Source organism: Gymnogyps californianus, chromosome 4 (genome assembly GCF_018139145.2).
Source record: "Gymnogyps californianus isolate 813 chromosome 4, ASM1813914v2, whole genome shotgun sequence".
NCBI lineage: Eukaryota > Metazoa > Chordata > Aves > Accipitriformes > Cathartidae > Gymnogyps > Gymnogyps californianus.
The window spans coordinates 51,106,309-51,127,586 of NC_059474.1; the positions used below are offsets into that span (position 1 = coordinate 51,106,309).

A 21,278-nucleotide genomic window follows, 5' to 3' on the forward strand; every position below is an offset into this window, starting at 1 on the left:
TATCATCTTTCCACCAATGTCTGGAAAATGTCCCACACCCTTTTGGATGGACATCTTCCCTATAAAAGGCCTTCATATAGACCCTTGGCAGTTTTCTCATGGTAAATAGAGATTACAACATGATTTTGGCCCTTGAAGGTTAATCTCCCTGATGGTTTAGAGAGGAACTGTATGTGACCAACAAAACTGAGTCTGGCAAACTTGTTTATACTGTTAATTCTGGAGCCGGAAACACTTTCCCTTGAGTACGCCTGGTAGAGGACTGTCATCCCTGATTAGAGCCATAAGGCCCTACTGTACATAGATTCCTTTCCGTTTGGCTGAACACCTGAGAGTTATTACTAGCACAGCTACCATTTCCCCCCCTTTTTTTTTTCCAGCTGCTAAACTATTTTCTTCTCATAATCCTGTAATTGGATTTCTGCAAATGCTTTTATTACTTGAAGCAGTGTTCAAATTCTTTCTCTGCTGGCAAAACAGTGTGATCCAGTGACTAGTCAGCAGCATGGTTAGGGGCTTGTGTTAGGATTGCTGAAGACCTTGCTGGCGAGCCTGGAGATGAAGTCATTTCCTATTAATCTGATTATTTAAAAGGGTTCTGATTATGTCTAAAGCCATTGCTGTAACAAAAGCTTTGTCTGTATTACCTTCTCACCTGCTTTACTACAGCTCCAAAGGGTGCAATTTTACAGCTAAATAGCTGCCTCCATGCAAAAACCCATGTGGAGGTGGAGCAGTGTAAGTCTGTCCCTCTGCAAAGAGAAGATGGGCTTCAGGTAAATAGAGGAGAGCTTAATCTACACTTGCGACAGTGAAGTGAAGATGAAAATACCAGTGATAGTACCTGTTAGGTTTTTAGGCTGGGCATGCACACTCAAAAGAAAAACAGCCATTTTTCTACTGTGTGCCATACTGGCCTAGGGGGAGAAACAAAGATTTTCAGCTGAACAAATGTTTGGGAAGAGCACCCAGGTTAGCTTCTGCAACTGTTTATTAAGTCAGGGTAGGCAACAAGAGAAGAAAATTCCGTAAGGAGAAAGGCTAAGTGTGTAGCTCCACTGGCTTAACACATTCCAAAATGCAATTGCTTCGTCTTGACCAGAGTTTTGAACTCAAGCTAACCTCTAAATCCAAGTCTAGACATGGCTGTCAATTCATCCACCTTACAGTGCTTAATGACTTCCTCCACCCCTACATTGAGAGGCCAGGGACCAATTTGCTGCCCTCCTGGACTGAATAGTTTGCTGTGTGCATGTCTTTGGGCACTGCCCTTCCTGATTGCGGAAAGTTCACTGGGAACTGAAGGATTGCTTTGACTGAAAAATGCCAAGTAGGAAATGCCTGCATTTTCCCTTTCGCCTTTGGAGTTCATATTGGGTGTCGCAACATGAAATGTTCTTGATAAAGCGTTCATGACTGTAACAGTCAGAGAGGTATTAAGCAACAGTTAAGTGCTTAATCAGCTTGGATTTCCCTAATGCTCAGGTGACTATCAGGAAAATGACAATAAAACAAATGCACTGGAAAATAACTCCCCCGTCACAATATGATTTCTTATTCCAAGTTTTCATATTTGTCAGTCTGCTTCGTTATTTTTCTTTTTTACTTTCTCACCCATCCCTTGCTGCTTTTACATAGCATATGCATTGAGAATTCCTCCACCAAAAGGTCAAAATATTTCTTTCAGTTGTGAGCTCCTCAGCTAGAGGTTAAGGTATTGCATTCTGTGGTGTTGCCTGATCTGCTTATCCTCTGAGTGCAGGTGTGAGCTGCTCTCGAATATCAGGCAAAAATGATAGCTCCACCCACAGCGAATAGTTTCGTATCCCAGTTTGCCACATTGTCTGGTGCATTATTGTCAGGTGTTTTAAAAAAAAAAAAAAAAGAGGGGGGAAATATTTTAAGTCATTGCACAAATAAAATTCTATTGTTGCACTCGGATCACGGTGCTTTGAGAATAGGAAAGAGAGAGTAGAATAAAGGTGCTTAACCTCCTGACAAAATCCAGAGACAGGGTTTGGCCAGGGCCTGCCACAAGTTTCTTGCCAATGACTACAGAATGTTGTTTTTATTTTAATGCTGTTCTTGGGAACCCTTGAAGCAAAACAGGGTTGTCATTGTAAGAGGAGTCATTCTCTTTGCCACGTACTCCAAATGCACAAGTCCTGTATTTATTTAACCACAGTGTGAAGGCTGAAGAGGACGTTTCTGTGCTTTCTAAGACTGTTTTCTTGCTCTGTAGTGAGGGCTGTTTCTTGATTTCTTTTGGTGGCTTTCTCTTTGGGGCCAGGAGGGAGGGAACTGGCCATACAGTTTCAGATCAAGACTTTTCAGAGTGGGTTTTCCTCAGTCTGCCTCTAGGCTACAGCTTTGGCTTTGAAAGTGCTGAACCACTGGCAAGACTCATTGCAGACTGAGTCAGCAGGAGCTGCCTCTGAAAATTCACCTAACTAGGGCTCTGTGAGGCTCTTGGTTTTGGAAGTGGTAGTCTTCTGGGCACCATCTGTTCTCTCTCCCCAGCAGAGCGCTTGCTCACAGCAACCTGGCAGTCTGAGGTCATTGCAGCTGGGCACAGAGCCCTGTGCTGAGTAAATCTGGACACCTGCGGGCTGAGGAGAACTGTAGGTTATTTCCTGGACTTCCTAAACATAGGGTTGCAGGAGCTGGGCCAGAGGGTGGACATGTTCCTCTGGTGACTGAATCCTGATATTTGCTTAACACAACCTCTGTGCAGGCCACGGGTTCCACAGGGAAGAGGGCTCTGTTCCTGACACGTCCCCAGCACTTGGTGTCACTCTAGCTCCCTCCTGGCCCCATGGGCAACTGGATGCAAGGCCAGTGGGTGGGTTTACTGGTAGTAGAGAGCCTGGGCTGCTGGGGGACCTCCCATGCTGCCACTGCTGGGGAATAAGCAGACACATGGTGGTACTTGCTGCCTAATACTTTGTCCATGTTGCAGTGACTCAGCTCGGTGAGAGGAGGGCAGTGGGTTGAACCTGTTGGAGACTCATGTTTGCAAGACACTTTTGTCCTGGTTTCGGCTGGGACAGAGTTAACTCTCTTCTTAGTAGCTGGTACAGTGCTGTGTTTTGGATTTAGTGTGAGAATAATGTTGATAACACGCTGATGTTTTAGTTGTTGCTAAGTAGCGCTTATCTTAAGCCAAGGACTTTTCAGTTTCCCGTGCTCTGCCAGCAAGCAGGTGTGCAAGAAGCTGGGAGGGAGCATAGCCGGGGCAGCTGACCTGAACTAGCCAAAGGGGTATTCCATACCATGGAACGTCATGCCCAGTATATAAACAGGGGGAAGTTGGCTGGGAGGGGCAGATCGCTGCTCGGGCATCGGTCAGTGCGTGGTGAGCAATTGCGTTGTGCATCACTGGGTTCCCCCCCTTCCTTTTTTTTTGTTATATTCCTTTTCATTACTATTATTATTATTATCGTTAGTGTTATATTTTACTTCAGTTATTAAACTGTTCTTATCTCAACCCACGAGTTCTGCCTTCTTTCCCGATTCTCCTCCCCATCCCACCAGGAGCGGGGCGGGGGACGGGGAGTGAGGGAGCGGCTGTGTGGTGCTTGTCTGCTGACTGGGGTTAAACCACGACACATTACAGGCAGAAACAGGAAAACTTAGCAGTGCTGCTGCTCAGGCATATGATTAAAAGTGCTTTCCTTTGCCTGCTCTCTCTCGATGCACTAGGAAAGAATTTGTTGAAGCCTACGTAAATTACATCTTCAATCTCTCCATCCATGAGTGGTACACGGCCTTTTCTACTGGCTTCCTGAAAGTGTGTGGTGGGAAAGTCCTGGAACTCTTCCAGCCCACAGAGCTCAGGGCCATGATAGTTGGAAACAGTAACTACAACTGGGAGGAATTGGAGGAGGTAAAACTTCCCTCTTGTCGTCGTATTTTTCTTCTTTTTCCACAAGTACCAGGATTGCGCAGTTGCATGAGGTGGGCACTAGGCTGGGACATGAGATGTGATAAGCCACAGATGTCTCTTTTTATGCTCCTTGTACACCTTGCCATCATTCGCATGAAAAGTTTCTTACTAGACTGTTCTGCTACTGATAAAGCTCAGGGAGGAAATTCAGGATGAGAAAGGAGAGGGGAAAAGGACTTCCATCTGTTGTTTTTAGGGATGAAACCTAAGACTGAAGGGAAGAGACAAAGTCAGGGTCTTCACCTACAGTAAAACTCACTCCACTGCACAAGGGCAGAAAGTACACAGCCAAGGGTTCAAAGGGGAGTCTGAACACAAAGTAAGAGTTGTATCCTCTCAAAATGCATAGATCAGCAAGTTACTTGCTCTGTCTCAGCCTCAGCAGTAAAAGTGGCTTTGCAATGCAGACCTCCTGATCCTGTTCATGCATCCAGCCTGTGAGCAAGTACTCCAGGATTCCTCATGACACATGTAGTTAGCTGAATAGCTAGAAGCCTAACACCTGCCTTCCCCATACTGCTAGGAGGACCCTTTGCTGGGTCTTTGAGCCATGCTATTGCCCATGACCCATCCTGTGCTCCACTTTGTAACTGTCAGACATCAATCTGATGTCAGATACCAGAAGAGATCAAGTCTGGGTTCTGCTTAGTCTTGGCTTTCTAGTGCCAGATGAAATGATTTGACTTTTTGGTTTTTAATAGAGCGCTGTCTATAAGGGAGACTACACTGCGACACACCCGACTGTGAGAATGTTTTGGGAAACGTTTCATGCATTTCCCTTGGAAAAGAAGAAGAAATTTCTCTGTAAGTATCTTGCAGTGGTGCAGAGTGTCTCCTGAAATTGAAGACTCAGGTGGGAGTGTCTGCAGAGCTCCAGGGTTATGGCACATTGCATTAAGTGCTAGAAGATGATCCAGCATGAATGGCTGTCTCCTGAGTTATCTGCTAGTCAGATAATCTGTTTTCTCCCTCTCTTGGGTTTTTTTCTTTTGTGTTCATTTTTATCCTCAGAATCACTGGGTGATATCTGCAGTGCAAGATCCAATGCAGTCTGTCACAAGGGAGTGCAGTATCCATCTGTTTGCGTTGCCAGGTGGTGAATTCTTAGCAGTCCCCAGCGCCCATACTTAATCTGCAGGCTGAGCTTTCGGGCATTGCAGCCCTCTTCTTAGGGGCAACGGGGCAGTTGTAGGGTGACAGCTGAGTGGAGAGGCTAGCGTATAATGTGGCAGCAAAATGAGACCACGTATTGGTGTGACTGGGTAGCAGATACCTCCCCTCCTGATGATGGTGGTCTTGTGCTAGTATGGTGGGTGGTGTGCTGAGGAGAGGAAATCCCCTGCAGAAGTGGCCTTGGGAAGTGTATGTGTGTGTGGCATCAAGTGTCCCAGCCACCCACAGATCTGAGCTGCTGTGTGGGGGTCACTTTATTTGGGGACAAAAGGGGAGACAAGGAGAAATACATGGTTTTAAGGGCAGGTGGTTCCGAGTTTGTTGCTACAGCCAGCAACTTTTGCTCCCTTGGGAGTCCTGGTGGACACCAAGTTGACCATGAGCGAACAATGTGCTCCTGCTGCAAAGGCGGCAAATGGTATCCTGGGCTGCATTGAGGGAGTGTTGCCAGCAGGTCGAAGGGGGTAATCTTTCCCCTCTACTCAGCACTGGTGAGGCCACACCTGGAGTACTGTGACCAGTTCCGGACTCCCCAGTGTACAAGAGAGACATGGACATACTGGAGAGAGTCCAGTGAAGGGCTGCTAAGATGACTGGGGGACTGGAGCATCTCTGCTGTGAGGAAAGGCTGAGAGAGCTGGGACTGTTCAACCTAGAGAAGAGAAGGCTCACAGGGGACTTCATCAATGAGTACAAATACTTGAAGGGAGGGTGCAAAGAGGACGGAGCCAGGCTCTTCTCGGTGGTGCCCAGTGACAGGACCAGAGGTAATGGGCACAAACTGAAACACAGGAGGTTCCTTCTGAACATCAGGAAACACTTTTTCCCTGTGAGGGTGACAGAGCACTGGCACAGTTACCCAGAGAGGTGGTGGAGTCTCCATCCTTGGAGATACTCAAAAGCTGGACGCAGTCCTGGGCAGCCTGCTCTAGGTGGCCCTGCTTGAGCAGGGGGGTTGGCCCAGAGGACCTCCAGAGGTCCACTCTGTGATTCTGTGACTGCTGGAAAGATAAAGGCCAGTGTTTTTATGTGAGGTTTTTGTCCCCAGAGAAACGAGCAGTCAGCTAGTTGTCCTGCATGTTCGAGTTGGAAAAATGGCTCAGCCAAAACTTGCATGCTGAAGTTAGCAGCTGTGTAGAGAGGGTCCTGGCCCGGGAGTCCTGGTTCACAGCAGAGGCTTTTGTGGGTAACTCCCCGCCCCCAACCACCATGGCAGGGGCAGTGCACAAGGGTCATGCTCAGGGGGAGCATGAGTATGATGGGGAGCAGCAAGGAGGAACCAACCTTGGTCCCAGCATCGAGGTGCTGTGCCTGGGAGGGCTGGCAGCAGTGAGGGTGGCTGGGCTCCCTCTGCCTCTCTCTAGGCGTGTGCCCCTGCCGTCGGCATCAGGCAGCCCTGGCTTTGCTCCTTTTTATCCTGCCCGGGCATAAGAGGGAGCTTTTAAGGGACGGGGGTGCTGTGGGCCACTTCACTCACTCATCTGCGCACCCAGCAACGGCCTTGCTTCTTGCCTCCGCAATCCTGCGGCTCCTCTGTGAGGCCAGCCATGCCCTGCATGGAGTTCAGTCAGCGTTTCGGCCCCTCCAGGCAGGGTCCCGCGGTGCGGGAGGGAATGGAGTTTGCCTTCAGGTGCAGCCCTTGGCGCGAGGTCGCCTGCCCTAACTGCCCAACCTTCCCTCTGCTTCTCCTAGTGTTTCTGACGGGCAGTGACCGCATTCCCATCTACGGCATGTCCAGCCTGCGCATCGTCATCCAGTCCACCGCCAGCGGGGAGCAGTACCTGCCCGTGGCGCATACCTGCTACAATCTCCTGGACCTGCCCAAGTACAGCAGCAAGGAGATCCTCAGCGCCCGACTGGTGCAAGCCATCGATCACTACGAGGGTTTTAGCTTAGCTTGAACGGTGTGGCAGAGGCACAGACACTTGGGTACGGAGGAAGAAAGCGATGGGCTTGGCTTTATTTTTGTAAGGGAATGGATCAGAACATTTTGGGGGAAAATACAATTAGTAATAATAATAGATTGAGATGATGCAGTCTCAGCCTGATGCTGCCAGCATTTTGTGGGGCTTCAGCAGGGAGAGGCTATTGCTTTGAATTTTCTCAGCTACTGAACAAAATCAGTTCAGTGGGCATTTTTGTTGTTTCCCCCCCAACTTGACATCACTGCCCTCCTGGCAATTCCTTGTAGTTTGCTTTTAATGCCCCTACACACACACAAACACACACACACACTTACCTCTCCTTTTAATCCAGTTTAAGTATTTTGATGTTCCTTGCAATTTAGGCTATGGTGGAAATTGAGGATGAAGTAGTGATCTCCTTTTTGAAAAGCTGTGATTTTCCCCCCACCCTTTTTTCCTCCCTTTTTAAATGCAAGCTGGTTCTTGCTTGCTTTGAATGGAAGTATCCCCTCTTGATGGGATGGTACTGGGCTGGGACGTCATTTGTGACCCCAAGGGCGGTGTATTAGTGATGCTCTGTCTTTTTGCACCAGCATGTCTCATGGAGAATATGGTGGTTTGGCGGGGTTGCCTTGTTTTCCCTCACTTGTCCTGAACTTTGTTTCCAAGCAATGTCTTCTTAAAGAAGCCTCAGACTCCTCTGGAGCAGGGTTTGCGTTCAGGCTCGTGGAAGGACAAACCCTACCTATAATAACGGGTTTCTCAGCTTGCACCTCTTGTGTTGTGTTTCTATCTTGGCAAGTCTACAAGTTAGACGGGTGGGCTTCACCGAGCCCTGTTTTTCCATCCGAACAGACCTTTTATTCCAGTACAAGGTGAGGTGGCTGCTTCTACCACTGCGCCTTTCTCCAGAGGCATCACGTCTGTGTGAATGTATGCATGCGTGCGTGTGAGCGTGCGGGGGTGTGTGAGTGTATGAGGTGTGTAAGAGCTCTCCAGTCTCATCAGGTCAGAGGAAAGAAATAAGCACGAGATCCACGTTTGAGTGACAACCCTCTGTTTGGAGATTGGTTTTATTTTTGCAGTTAGGGTTACTTTATTTTGCTGTTTGAGAGGAGCCCTTTCACTTGACAGCTGTTTTGCTGAGGGGCCCTAAAGGGCAATCTGTATGAATTAGACTGGAAATGTACATTAGGACTTGAGTAGGCAAGATCATTACCTAAATTTATCCTGTAAGATTGGAGAGCCTTTATCCTCTTTCCCCCAGTCTCACCCCCCCATTAAATGACGTTTGAACGATCCCCCCATTTTTCAGATCTTGATGTAAATCTCATTTTAGGCCTAGGGTGGTTTTGACATTGACTTGTTATTAGGACATAGTATTTATGCACCATGTTCAATATACAGTATTGAACTTTACACCTCGTAACAAAAGGTTTTAGGCTTCTGGGTTTTTTTTAAGACAAGCTGTGGGCTACACTGAGAGCCCTCCAGCCTCTTTCTAATGCAGCATTGAAGACAAATATACAATTATATCAAATGTTTATTTTCGATGTGTGTGTACATAGTACAGTATTATGCAATAAATTTGATGTTTAATTCTGACTGAGTGGCTGCCTTTGTGGAAGCAAAGGAGGGGCTGCTCCAGGCACTGGCTCTGCCTTTCCCGCCTGTCTCACCGTACCTCTGAGCATCTGGAAGAAGGGTGCTGCTTACCTCTGCCTTGGCCCTGCTGCTGGTGAGCACCCCAGCCTGGCCCCTGGTTGCTCGCTTCGATCAAACGCTGTCCTTCCCCTTCCTCACCTGGATTCGGCCCCGTGTGCTGGTTGCTAAATAAGAGCAAGGCAGGATGCAGCCCCAGTGCCAGGGGACTTGCTGTCTCCACAGACAGAGCAGGAGGAGTTTTATTTGCCTGTCCTGGCTCAGCTGAGGGCACACAAGTCTGCTGTGGAAGAGCTGGGAGTTGAGACCAGACCTGAGTCAGTCCATCCCTATCCCTTCATCCCCACATCCCTGGTGTTTCTCCTCCTTTCCTCCCACCTTGCAGGCAGCAGGGTGGGCAGCAGTGCCTTTCCTCACTGCATTGAAGGCCACCAAGGCTTCTCCAGCCCGTGGCCTCTTCTACCTGGCCCCACAGCCCTGCAGGTGTAGGCAGGACCCCTGGGACAAGGTCCCCATGTCCCCTGTGGTCTGAGCACCCTGAGGCGCATGGGGCCCCAGCTGGGGGCTGGAGGCAGTGAGGCTATGGCAGCCTTGCAGTACCCTGTGCCCCTTGCCTATGTAAGACTAGCCTCAGAGCTGTTTCTTCATTAATTAATGGCAAGTAATTAATTAACAAGGGGTCTGTGTGTGCAGGAGCTGTGGCAGCAATACCAGAGGAACTGCAACACTGGACACTTGCGGAGGGCGAGTGAGTGTCTGTGTGTGTGCGTGTGTGTGTGTGTGCCTGTCTGTCTGGGGCCAGGGTGCAGTTCGGCAGCCGAGATGCTCCCTCAGGCGCGAGGGCCTGTTGCCCTGTTTGCTTGGGGAACCCCCAGCACCTCACCCCAAAACGGCCCTGGGGAGGGGGTGCTCAGCACCTGCTTGTCAGCTGCTGTGGGATTACACTGGGGATTCAGCCAGCAATGATGTGGCCTCATGGTGCTTGCCTGGCTCCCCAGCACCATGGGACATCATTAGTGTATGCAAATAGACTTAATTTACTGGCTTAATACAGGATTTCCATCATGTGGGCTTATGGCTTCAACTTTTCTGAGCTTATGAAGGAGGGGCACTGCTCTCTTTCCTTTAGCTGTGCGGGTAAACACACAGCAGCTAGGTAGGATTAATAATGAGGTACCATGTGCACATATATATATGTTTGTGTGTGTGTGTATATATATATATATAAAAATATACATATATATATATGTTTGCAACATAATTTGTAATTAATGTTACTTATGGTACTGTTATACCTACAAATAAATCTTATCAAACTAAAAACGTGTTCAAAGTATTTGTGTTCTATCAGCAAGATGGGCGAGCTGAAGTGAAATGAAAAGACTGGACTCAAAACTCAGTGGGGCTGCTGGGGAAAGGGCTGTCGCGGCACTGGCCAGCATTTGGTGGCAAACGGTGGCACTGCTCAAAGGCCAGACATGAGGAGGAATTTTCCATCAGAAAGTTTATTTAAGAGTGAAGTAAAATACTTCCCTGCCTCCATGGAAAATATAAATACGTATCTAGTTAGACACATATATTGCACGCATGTATGTATACATGGATGGAGCCATATGCACATACCCTATATATATATATACTCACTCTATAAACACAATATGATGTCTACACTGTGTGAGCTGTATTGTATAATTGTGTAAGATCTATATATAGTTGTATAATAGTGTATATAGCCTAGATATTTTGTATATAGCATGTATTGTGCATATAGTGTATTGCATGTGTTGTAGTAGTGTAGGTATACTGTGTGTATATATTATACACAATATACAGAGAAGTGTGTATACGGCTTTATAAATATATACACATGCAAAGTGTGTATATACATATTTGTACATTATGCACACATACACACACCCCCCCCATTTTCCACTAGCAAATGTCAGCCACGTTCAGCTGAGGAGGATGAGGAGGCAGTGGCCAGGGCTGTTGAGGACTGTGTGAGCTCCCCTCTGCCGTGGCCAGCTGTAACCAGCGTGCACCCGTGTCTGCACACGCAGCTCAGGCCCTGCCTGCCCACCTCATCCTGGGGCAATGTGGTATATTTAATGCAAGGCGGGGGGTGGGGAGCCAAATGTCAGCCCCACTTCTCCTCTCTTTTTTTGGCAAGAAGACCAAGGGCAAGGGAGCCAGCTCAGGGCTGCCAGGACAAGGGCAGGGTGATTGCTGCTGCCCAGCCACTTGCATACGGACCTGAGCCACCCTTAGCAGCAAAAACTGTCACCAAACAAAAACACCTGCAGTCAAAATAGCTTTCTTGTTTTATACAAAATACAAAATGTACACATAATGGTTGTTGATCCATTTATGTTAAAAAAGACACTGCGGATTCAAATTAAACTTGGCTTGCTTACATAAAATCATGTAAACATAGACCCAAGCCCATATTTGCTAAGGTTTCATTAGCTGTGGAATACACTGGCTGCATGACAGAGTTAGCTAGTTGCTTTTATACAGCAAATGCAGTCTGAAAAAAAGTGATTATTAATTTTTTTTTCAGTCAGGCACTGCCCCCCCCGGTACTGGCTTCTGCACTCCAACCAACTCAAATATTTGATATACACCAAGTTATTTGCATAAATATATCTTGTTTGATGTATATACATAGCCATATACTAGGAGATGGTTCACTACTGCATGCAGGTGTCCAAAGGGAGGCACAAGGATCACACTGACAGACAAGGTCCAGCAAGTGTGCAACACCCTGTGCTGCTAGTGACCATACAGGTTGGTGAAACTCGGCTGCCCCCCTCAAGAGCTGGAGATGTCAATCCACTTCCAGCTCCAAGGGCAAGAGCTTTTTACAAGTTTTCCATGAATCTTCTTAATGTGGGGCACCAAGACACAGAGGGGCAGAGGTGGGCTGTTCACGGTTGGACTCTCAGAGCCAATTTACGTGTCTCACGTCCCAAGCAAAGGGCCATAGACACTGCACGCTGTGATGGTCCAAAAGGCAACAATACCTTTGACACGCCCTGGAGGAGACCAGGCTCACTCTCATTTTGCATCTCTGCTTCCTGCCTCTCTCTGATGTAGCCATTGCAGGCTATGAACATTAGCAAAATTAATTAAGCCAGTATGCTACACCGGGCACGCTCTGCCCCACTTACTCCCCTTCTACTGACTGTGGATTACTTTTTGTACTTTTCCAGCTATTGAACTCAGTGCAAAGTTTTTTATTTTTGACTCAGTCTGTGACAATTTCAGTCCCCCTTTTTTTTTTCAAAACGTGGCACAGAAGAGGAAGAGTTTGTCACAGCCAGCTGAGGCTGGGCTAACTTCATTACTCGTTTTTAAAAAAAAGAAGCGCTGAAGTGCAGTTGAGCACTATTGCAAAACCAAGAGCAACACTTGCTTTCAGTAGGACCAGGATTTCACCCACTGCACTTATGGAGACTAAGCTCCCTAACTTTTTCAGCGGTTGCACTCTCAATTTACCATTTTATGGATGGAAAACAGTTGGTTTATGCATTGTTTAAATGGTTGCAAGGGAAGTCCCCTGCAGAAACAGACCGCCTCTGTCCCTGAACCCCCACAGACCGTTTACCAGAATGTCATCACATTTAGCATTAACACAGCTCACCCCCTCCTAAGCAGGGACCACAGAGGCAGCAAATAAGAAAAGTGGCTACTCTGCAGAGGAGTGAGAGAGGGCTTTAAGTAAGTGACTCAGATGTAGGGAGAGATTTCTCTCTATACATGTAAATTTTTTGCAGTCAGCCCAGTATCACAAAATGCACGGCAAAGGGTTTGGAAGAGCTGAGCCCTGGCAAGCGCTGGCACACGTACCGAGTACATGCCTCATACCAAGGGTTGTCCTCCTGCTGGAGTCAGTGAGGAGATGGCTGTGACCTCCAGCAGCTACAGCGTCAGGCTCCGGGCGTGGTCCGTGCACGTGAACCGCTGGCCCGTTTCCCACGGGCAAATGACCACCACCGCTTCCCCACGCACAACCGTGAAATCAGCCCAGCCCACGAGGCACGCAATAGGTGCACGGCCCAGGTTTCGCTCTGGTTCTGGCCCTTCGCAGCGGGCGACTCCAGTGAGCTGACGGGTGCCCCCTTCGACTCCTCACACTCACCGTCGGGCGCTTTGTCTTCCCTCAGGTTCCACCCTAGGTTCGCCGAAGCAGAATCTCTATACTTTTTATTTTGAAGGCCTTGATTAATTTACCCTATCTGTGGTGCACAAACTTTGACAGCTCAAGCTGGGTGCCTCCGGAGAGGGACCCCAAACACTAAACTCCCTGGGCAATTATACCCCTACAATGTAAATGCCCACCCCTCACTCCGTAGTCTGGTCCAATAGTAATATTTGCGTCTGGGGCCGTCTTCTCTCTCATTGGGCCCTTTTTCTCGTCTCTAGGCGGGTTCTCTCTCTTTCGTGTTTTTTAGGCTAGCTGTTACCACGTCTCCTTTTCCTGGCTCAAACTGGCTCTGGGGCTTTCCGCATCTTCTTCTTCCTCCAATCAGGGAGTAGGTCAACGTTAAACAAAAGCATTAAGCAAGCTGTGAGTCCTGCTTTATCATGAACAACTACTTTTAAGCAGCTAAACAAAGTCCTTAAAGCCCTCCAAAATATATTAACAGCCTCTATAATTTATATACATTTCTGTGCTACTACAGCCTCACAATCTTACCCCATTATTGCCACTCACTACTTACATCTCATTCGCATGTGGTCCGCATGCTCCTGTAGCTCAGCTTTGCCACCTTCCACAACAACATGCAGGGGATAGTGCTGGAATCGGCATCCTCTGCCAAACCAGAAGGCACTTCATAAGTAAGTGCACCCACTGGCATAAGGGTCTTTTTGCCCTTCAGGAACACGGCAGCGTCCAGAGTTAGGAAGGAAGTAAGCCACCATTGCCACCGAGTTATCCCACACTAGAGGGTCCATGAATGCATCACTTGTTACAGTTTTCAAATGCAAAATTAACTTCCCCATCTGCCCAAGTCCCCTCCTATGCCTTGGCTTAGAGAAACGAGCCTCGACCCAAATTCCCTCCCCAACAGCCAGAATTCCTTGGATCCCTTCCCCAAGAGATGGGAAACAGAAATAGTGAAGCCGAAGTAAGTTGGAGAACAAGCTGAAGTACAGCTCCGCGCCCTGTACGTACACCAAGCACCAGCTGGTCTCATGCATCACAAAACCCATGCCGGGTGCCCAGCCTCTGGCAGCTGTGCCTCGGCGCAGTTGCCACCAGCCAGCAAGGGCCACCGGTGGCAAGAGCAACAGCGCAGCCCCGGGAGGGCCCTGCTGACCAGCCACCACCTCAACCCCAGCCCTGGGCCAGCGGCTGGCACGGCCCCACGACCAGGGCGAGCTTCGCCTCTGGGCACCGTGGGGACAGTCGCAGGCTACAGCCTGGCTCTCGCCTCGGCAGCTCGTTTCAAGTGCTGGTGAATCACCAATTTGCAAACATCTCCAAAGAGGACTCGGGAAGCACCTCAGGCTGGAGGACGCCTGGCAGCACTTACCCTCTGAAACTTGCACATACCAGGAATAACAACTGATGTCTTAGCAGAATGATTAAAAGATAAGATGCTTTAATTTCACTGCCTTTAACATAAACATCCATCATTTGACTGTTTACTCAGGAGTAAACAGAATAAAACCAAATGCAACTTGTGAGAATGACAAGTTTTTCCTCTAACTCTTGCAATCTTATTTTGTCCGCAACCCGTTCACCATCATCATTTAAATAAACCGTAATGATTTATTCTACCACAATGTGGTAACACACAGACATGCGTGCCTGAAATGGCCCCAGTGGATGGGAAGCCCAACAGACCATACTGCCATCCTACAGCAGACAGTTTGTTCTAGTGACATGGAAACAGGTTGTCTTATACTAACAGCTTATTTATATCACATAAAGTAGATTTTTGTACAGTACTTCACACCTTTTGAAAACACAGTCTTGTATTTAATGTTCTCCAGTCAATAGTCATTGATGTTGGCATAGACAAATCATCAAACAAAACACACAGATGTTGCTTGGACTGACTTAGAGGAGTGTGGCAGGGCAAACATCATTTCTGGCTATGTGTGGTTAGTGGGAAGTCAAATCATCTGTGGGAGATACAAAGACAACATTTTAGTGCTCAGGTCTTGGAGCCCTCCTCCTGTGCAGGCTAGGGAGAGGGGAGCCACAGCATCTGCAAACCCAGGACAGAAAGTTGAGCATTTGTACGTGTCTTTCCAGGACCGGAATTTTAAAATTAACTTCTTCTCTACGATGGTCTTTCCTAGCAGTTCCCTTTGCAACTAGGCGGATGATGGTTTGTTTGGGGTTTTTTGCCACGGGGAAAGACTTGAAAAGAACAGTTTAAAAACAGAGATGGCTAGGCATGTTTTTTTTTTCTTTTAATGTACAATCTCAGTTAACAGGTTTTGTTACTTTTAGCTTTCAAAGTTCAAAAATATAAACTCTCTAAAGTGCATAATTGTACTTACATTTCATATAAACTATCTGAAATTCTAGCAATATACCATGTAAACAGCGGTAACTAAGCATCAGAAAATGCTACAATCTCATCAGTTCAAAAATAAAACGGACTGTTCCCTACATATCATTTATCAAGATTTGTCAGGGGCAAAACCCAGCAAAACAGATAATTTATCAGTACACAGTGCAAACAGGCTTTTAAAAATAAGCAGAGAAAACATACTCCTGGGAAGCCTTGGCCCACTGGAAAAATGTATGACTATGAAGAAAGGGCAGAAACTGCTTCTCTTGTCCGTATAGAGATGTCCAGGCCCAGATTCAGCAAAACACCCACACTTTAGTCCATCGTAACTCAGCAAAATCCCAAACGCAGACCAGCTTGAGGCACGTGCTCCCCACGCATGCTTTTGCTTTGCTGAACTGGGCCTGAACAATACCAAACTGAGCCAGCGCTAAGGAGTTTTTCATAACCCAACATCCTTTCTCATCCCACACTTCTACTAGTGGAGTGACACCGCAGCCAGTTTGGCTCAGCTGCTCTATCTAAAACAACTACGGAGAGGAATGCATTCATTCTAAAATAACTCTGAGAGGAAGAGCCCATAAGAGCAGGCTGAAGGACAAAGGCACAGCTCTCTCTTCCTGGGCTGCCCTGTGTTCAGACAGGGGTTTACCCTGGTCAGGCTTCCCTTCCAGTCAAACATCTTCAAAAGCAGTTTTTGAGCCCATTTGTCAGCCCAGTTAACACACTCAATGGATCAGTTCTGCAGAGGCAGAGCCCCACATCTCTCAAGTGATGGAAACTCAGCATCTCTGAAAAGCAAGGCCCCAGGTCAGCATGCAAGTCCTCTGGACTCTTTGGAAATATGAAATTCAGTCTTCACTGATTTTATATAGAAAGGGCAATTCTGCAATCAGTAAAAAAACCAAACAACCTGGGAGTCCCTCTCCTAAGTGCTTTCACTAACACACATCACTGCCTTACCCATCCAGACTAGTAATGGACATGTGCAAATCCACTGGGAGAAGGTTGCCTTCTGAAGTGTTTATGCGATCCTGAAGAGAACAAAACACCCTCAGCATCAGTTTTGGCAAGAATTAACATGACGCATGCAGCAAGTGGAAGGGGGTAAGTCTAAGTACCACAACCCAAATACATCTATTTGTGAGCTCACTTGCCCATATAAAGACGGAAGGGCGAGAAGTTGGTCTGGGAGTCCTCTTCTTGCCTCCTCCGGCATGACTTGTGCGAGGCCTGGCTACGATGACTGGCACTACATTTGATCTGAGCCATTTGGCTTCTGCACGTTAGCTCCCTGGGGGATCAAGGCAAAAGAAAGCATTACAGAAATGCTCTCCCTGGGACATCAGCGTCGAGCCCTGGCTCGGGGCAGAGCAAGTCGGTGCACACCAGCCTCTGGAGTGGGAGAGCGAGCCCAGGTGGCCCGGGGCTGCAGAACTGTGAGCCCTCAGCTACTTGGTGCATTCCTGAACTCACTGCCTTTCACTCCTTCGGGCAGCATCTGACACGAGCACCTGAATCAGGTGTCCCAGGACTTTCTTTTCTGAAAGTCATTAACGAATTTGAAAAACGTTGAATTGTCAAAACCTGCACCTGAGACACGGGTCCTTTCCATAGGCAGAGCACAGCTCCAGGCTTTCAGTCCCCTGCAGTATCTTCTGTGCCAGTGTACCACCAATACACACCAGGAAGAAAAGACCATCCTCTGTCGCCACCATCACAGCGTCACTGCTGCAGCCCACATAGTCTGATTGATGGTGTACATAAAAGAATAAAGTTTAGGCTAGCGAGTATATATGACACCCACATGGACTGTTCAGCTTGGACTCCTACGTCTGTATCAGATGATAAAGCACACATACTAATGTGGTGGGTCTTCCAGATATCTTCCAGATACCTTCCAGATACTTGACACCAGACATTTAACTGATCAGGTACCACAGTCCCAAGGGATTCTGACTTAAAGCTTTTAAAACCTCTTTTCCTCCCAGTTGCCTAAACAAGGTCATAATGTTACAGTATGACAAACCAGCAAGAACCTTGCCACACGGCTCATTTTCTTTGCTATCCCAGACAGATGCAAGTACTTTCTTCTACTTCAGCCAAATTGGCCATCAAAAAAGTGGGAAGAAAACCCAACTCAAGCCTAGGAAAAACTGTAACTCACACCAGCTCTGGGTGATGACCGGGAGATTCTTACAGCATTTATCTAGAGCAACACAAGATGCTGGACTTCAAACAGCCAGGTCAGAAGTCTGAGCAAATCTTTACTGCAGCTACAAGAGAACAGTCTTGGCACTATCTGACCTGAGCCTTCACATGAGATCAGTCAGGGCACTTGTCTGTTAAACTAAAGTAGAAGCTATTTGATGATCTAATCACTATTCATCCTACTTTGCCTCTTGCTATGATATCCTGGGAAAAAAGAATAGCATGGCTGGCTTTGATACTCTAAATATTACAGGATCTGTAAGCAAATCAAAACAGAAGGATCCCTTCAGTGAAGTCACTGAGCGCAGCGTCATGTCTCCTACACTGGCAAACTCCATTTTGGGCATCAGGCCTGGAGAAAGAGTGGGCAACAGCAAGTGTCGAGAGTGATGGAAAGCCACCTTTCCTCCCCTCCCGCCTCTGGGAATGGCCCTTCAGTTCCCAGGGAGCTCCTCAGCTCTCCCCAGCCAGGCTCCCGCTGCATCCACTTCATGCATTTGTCCATTTGGTGCTCTCTCCTCTTTGTTTACTGGCAAAAACAATCTCCTCCTTTACATGATCTTGGAGCTAATATCTCTTTTACTGATCAGGACCTCCAGCAGCCTCAGCTTGGCCTTAATCTGCTTGTATTCATTGTATTCTTCAGCCATAGGAGTGCGGTCTTCTTTCTGCACGTTCCTAGTGGGAGTGAAAGCAGATCATGAGGATTTCTGTAACAGGACATCTTCCCTCAGCAGCCTCCCTCCATCCCCCAACAAGACCTACAAAGCAGCTCCTCTCCTCCACTCACCATCAGGGAACAAAACAAAAACTTTTATCCTTTGAGAGGAAAAAAAAAAAAAAAAAGAACAGAGGGGCAAACAAGGGACGCTTGCATATTGAGGTTGAACACAATCCCATGGTTCCAAATGCAAAACCTTATTTGAAGCATGCCCTACTACTCTGAAACTGCCAGCCTCTACACAACAGCTGAAAAACATTTCAGGAGCCATCTGAATGTCAGCCTGCTAGCATAGCAAAATAAAATACAGCTTCTCCTGCCTTGGCACCACATCACTTATGTGAACAGGCACACTTGTGAAAAGGAAGATGGTATCTCATCAGATTTCTCTTAGCTTACATGAAACTTCTAAGTTTTCAGTGATTTTACAAGAACCACTAAGGCTGATGGCAAGAAACTAACAAGATAATTTAAGAGTATAAATATATTAAACCATTCTATCAGCTCATTAATGAGAGACATTTTCTGAAAACGATAAACCCAGCTACACTAAAGCAGAAACACTTGTTAAACTAGTGTCTGAATACCTCACAGACAAGCAAGAATAGGACAGAAATCTATTAGTAAAAAACGCAATTATTTTATCACTGAGAAACTCTTCCATCATTCCTGTCAGCTGTGCTAGAGGCAGCTGGATTTTCAGTCTGTACTTTTGCTTCCCACTGCTTGTCCTAAGACAAAGTTTTCAAAGAGGCTGTGGTCCCTGAAATTCGGGGGTGGGGGGTGGAGGGGTGTAGTAATTCATTTTAATGGGCAACTGTAATGAATGTGGGTAAAACACTGATGATGATGAAGAAATATGTAACAGTGAATTCAGGTAACTTTCCATATTTGGAGGTCTTTGTAGATGCCAAACAGATTAAAAGTAGCTGAAGGACAGAGAGACAGCTGAGAAATTATTACCTTCCATTTTGTCGGAAAAAATTATCTTCAAAGTCTCTCAATTTTTTTCTGATTCGCTTTTTCTCTTCCCTGACTTCTTGGAGCTGCTCTAAGAGTTCAGGGCTGTTGGGTTTAAATATAAACAAGATTATACATATGTACACAATTATAACAGGAAACATACAGTAAATCTACAAATGTATGGGTGTACATATGCCAAGCAATGGAAATGCTCCTGCAAGCAGCTCTGGCAATGTGATGTTACTTGCCACAAAAAGGTCTTTGAATTTAGTTCAGCAAAACAATCATACACTTAAGCTGAAGCCTCTAAGGAGGTCAAGTGTGCATTTAACAATTCACCACTAACTTCTGTGAAACTTACTTGCTGAAGATGGGTCTGGTTTTGGTGACTTTTATAGGATGGTCACGACTTAAGGCTACGACCTACATGTGTTTGCATCAGACCTAGGTGCTTGAAGCTAGCAAAGCTAGTTCAACTTGACCTCTCCGAAACCTAAAAAACCTTGTAGAGTACAGGGTTGTTTTCATGATAAAGGCTTGCCACTGGTGAAGTGGAGCTACTGTTTAGTGCTAGAATCCAAAGATGCAGAAATCAAATATCAGTATCGGGACAAGGTAGTTTCTTCCCAAACCCTTTCATATGAGGGTCTGTTGCATTTAAAAATAAAGTGCAAAACCTTCTGACTCGTATCATAAATAGAAAAAAAAAGTCTAGACACTTTTCTGACAAATAAAATGCTATCTTAGCAACAAATAACTTTTTGAAGTTGCCTGTGAATTCAACATACATGGATGCTTCATGGAGATTTGAAAGCCCCATATCCTGATTGCTCCTAGATGGCATCTTATCATCCACCGGGGAAACAAAGCCGTCAGCATCATCTTCTAGTTGATCCAAGAAGCTACGCACATTGAAGTCTGTTTTCATGGTAATTGTGAAATCTGGCTTCACATTGCTGTCCTCCTCAGACCCCTCCTCTTCCTCCTACAGAGCGACAGAGCACCCCCGTAACAGAATAGGTTACTGCTTCCCTTCTCAGAAACAGGTACCTCCTTTCACCACATGCACGGGGGAACAGATATGAGAAGTGCATAGGCAGAACAGGCACTTTAATTGCTAAGCAACACAAGACACCAGAAGACCACCAGTAAGACACCCTATACCCAAAGCATGTCAGAGAAACTGTGACCACCAACTCGGATTGGTTAAGGAGACCCAGGGCAACAAAACTGAGTGAAAAAGTACCTGGGGTTCTTAGCAACCTGTTGCTTTGTTTATGTATTCTGATGTAAATAAAAACACTTACAGTCATTAGGCATACCGTCTAAAGCATACCAGCCATCCTCTACCAAATACACATGGCAGCATACAGATTGCCAGGTTAAAATGCAAAATATTCTCTCAGTAGATGCAGCTCAACAGCTCTCTCTAATGGCTGAATTCAAGACCTCAAATGCTCGTACAGTGATATCAATGAGCTCAGATCAGTCTTTCAATGGCCCAAATGTGGGAGATGATTGACTGTAAAAGGACTGCTGTTGCTAACGTGTTCCCGACATCAGCTCTGTACGGTTTAGCTGGAATACACAGTGGAAACACTCTGCCCAGTGCAATTTCCTCAAAGTACACTAATGAACTGGTTGTGTTCAATTTTTTTTTGCAAAATTTATAGGCACAAGATTTGAAAGTCTCTGCTGCACTTGGTACTTGCTAATTCATAGTGTTCTCAAATGTAGGTCTTGTCCTGAGACGCTGTCCAGAAATCCTTTGGATTATCAGGGAACAGGGCCCGGTTTTCTCTTACTTACAGAGACATTTCTAGAAGGCAGTTTTCAACCTTAATATAAGGAATGAGGCATGAGCATTAGAGGAAGGTAATAAATGCCAGCATGGACAGTAAGTCTCTTAAATATGTATGTGTATATGTATTTATTTTACAACCACGTAACTCTAGCCAGGAAGGATCTAAGCACATGCATATCTTTAAAAGCTTTTGAGGGCTAATACCACTGAAGTCTTCAAGTGTATGCAAAAACATATTGTTTCACTGGGATCAAAAGAAGCCATTTTCTTTACTTTTTTTCATGCGATTCCTTGTGAATAGTTCAATTATTCCTAAGAGATTGCTCCCATCTTTCAAGCAAAAAGGGAGAAAGTAACACTA

At 46.5% G+C, this 21,278-nt stretch overlaps 2 protein-coding genes across 5 annotated transcripts in view; one reads left to right on the forward strand and one right to left on the reverse strand.

The window, feature by feature from the left end:
* The window catches only part of HERC3 (HECT and RLD domain containing E3 ubiquitin protein ligase 3), a 52,164-nt gene extending 43,536 nt beyond the window's left edge, over positions 1 to 8,628 (forward strand). For both annotated transcript variants that reach the window (XM_050896428.1, XM_050896429.1), the window contains 3 exons: positions 3,703 to 3,886; positions 4,648 to 4,750; positions 6,812 to 8,628. In XM_050896428.1, coding sequence (XP_050752385.1) covers positions 3,703 to 3,886; positions 4,648 to 4,750; positions 6,812 to 7,020 — 496 coding nt within the window. In that variant the 3' untranslated portion in view covers positions 7,021 to 8,628. The remainder of the gene's footprint in view (positions 1 to 3,702; positions 3,887 to 4,647; positions 4,751 to 6,811) is intronic.
* A 6,461-nt stretch (positions 8,629 to 15,089) lies between these two features.
* The window catches only part of FAM13A (family with sequence similarity 13 member A), a 135,290-nt gene continuing 129,101 nt past the window's right edge, over positions 15,090 to 21,278 (reverse strand). For all 3 annotated transcript variants that reach the window (XM_050895361.1, XM_050895360.1, XM_050895362.1), the window contains 3 exons: positions 19,902 to 20,098; positions 19,114 to 19,215; positions 15,090 to 18,107 (listed from right to left, as the gene is read on the reverse strand). In XM_050895361.1, coding sequence (XP_050751318.1) covers positions 17,981 to 18,107; positions 19,114 to 19,215; positions 19,902 to 20,098 — 426 coding nt within the window. In that variant the 3' untranslated portion in view covers positions 15,090 to 17,980. The remainder of the gene's footprint in view (positions 18,108 to 19,113; positions 19,216 to 19,901; positions 20,099 to 21,278) is intronic.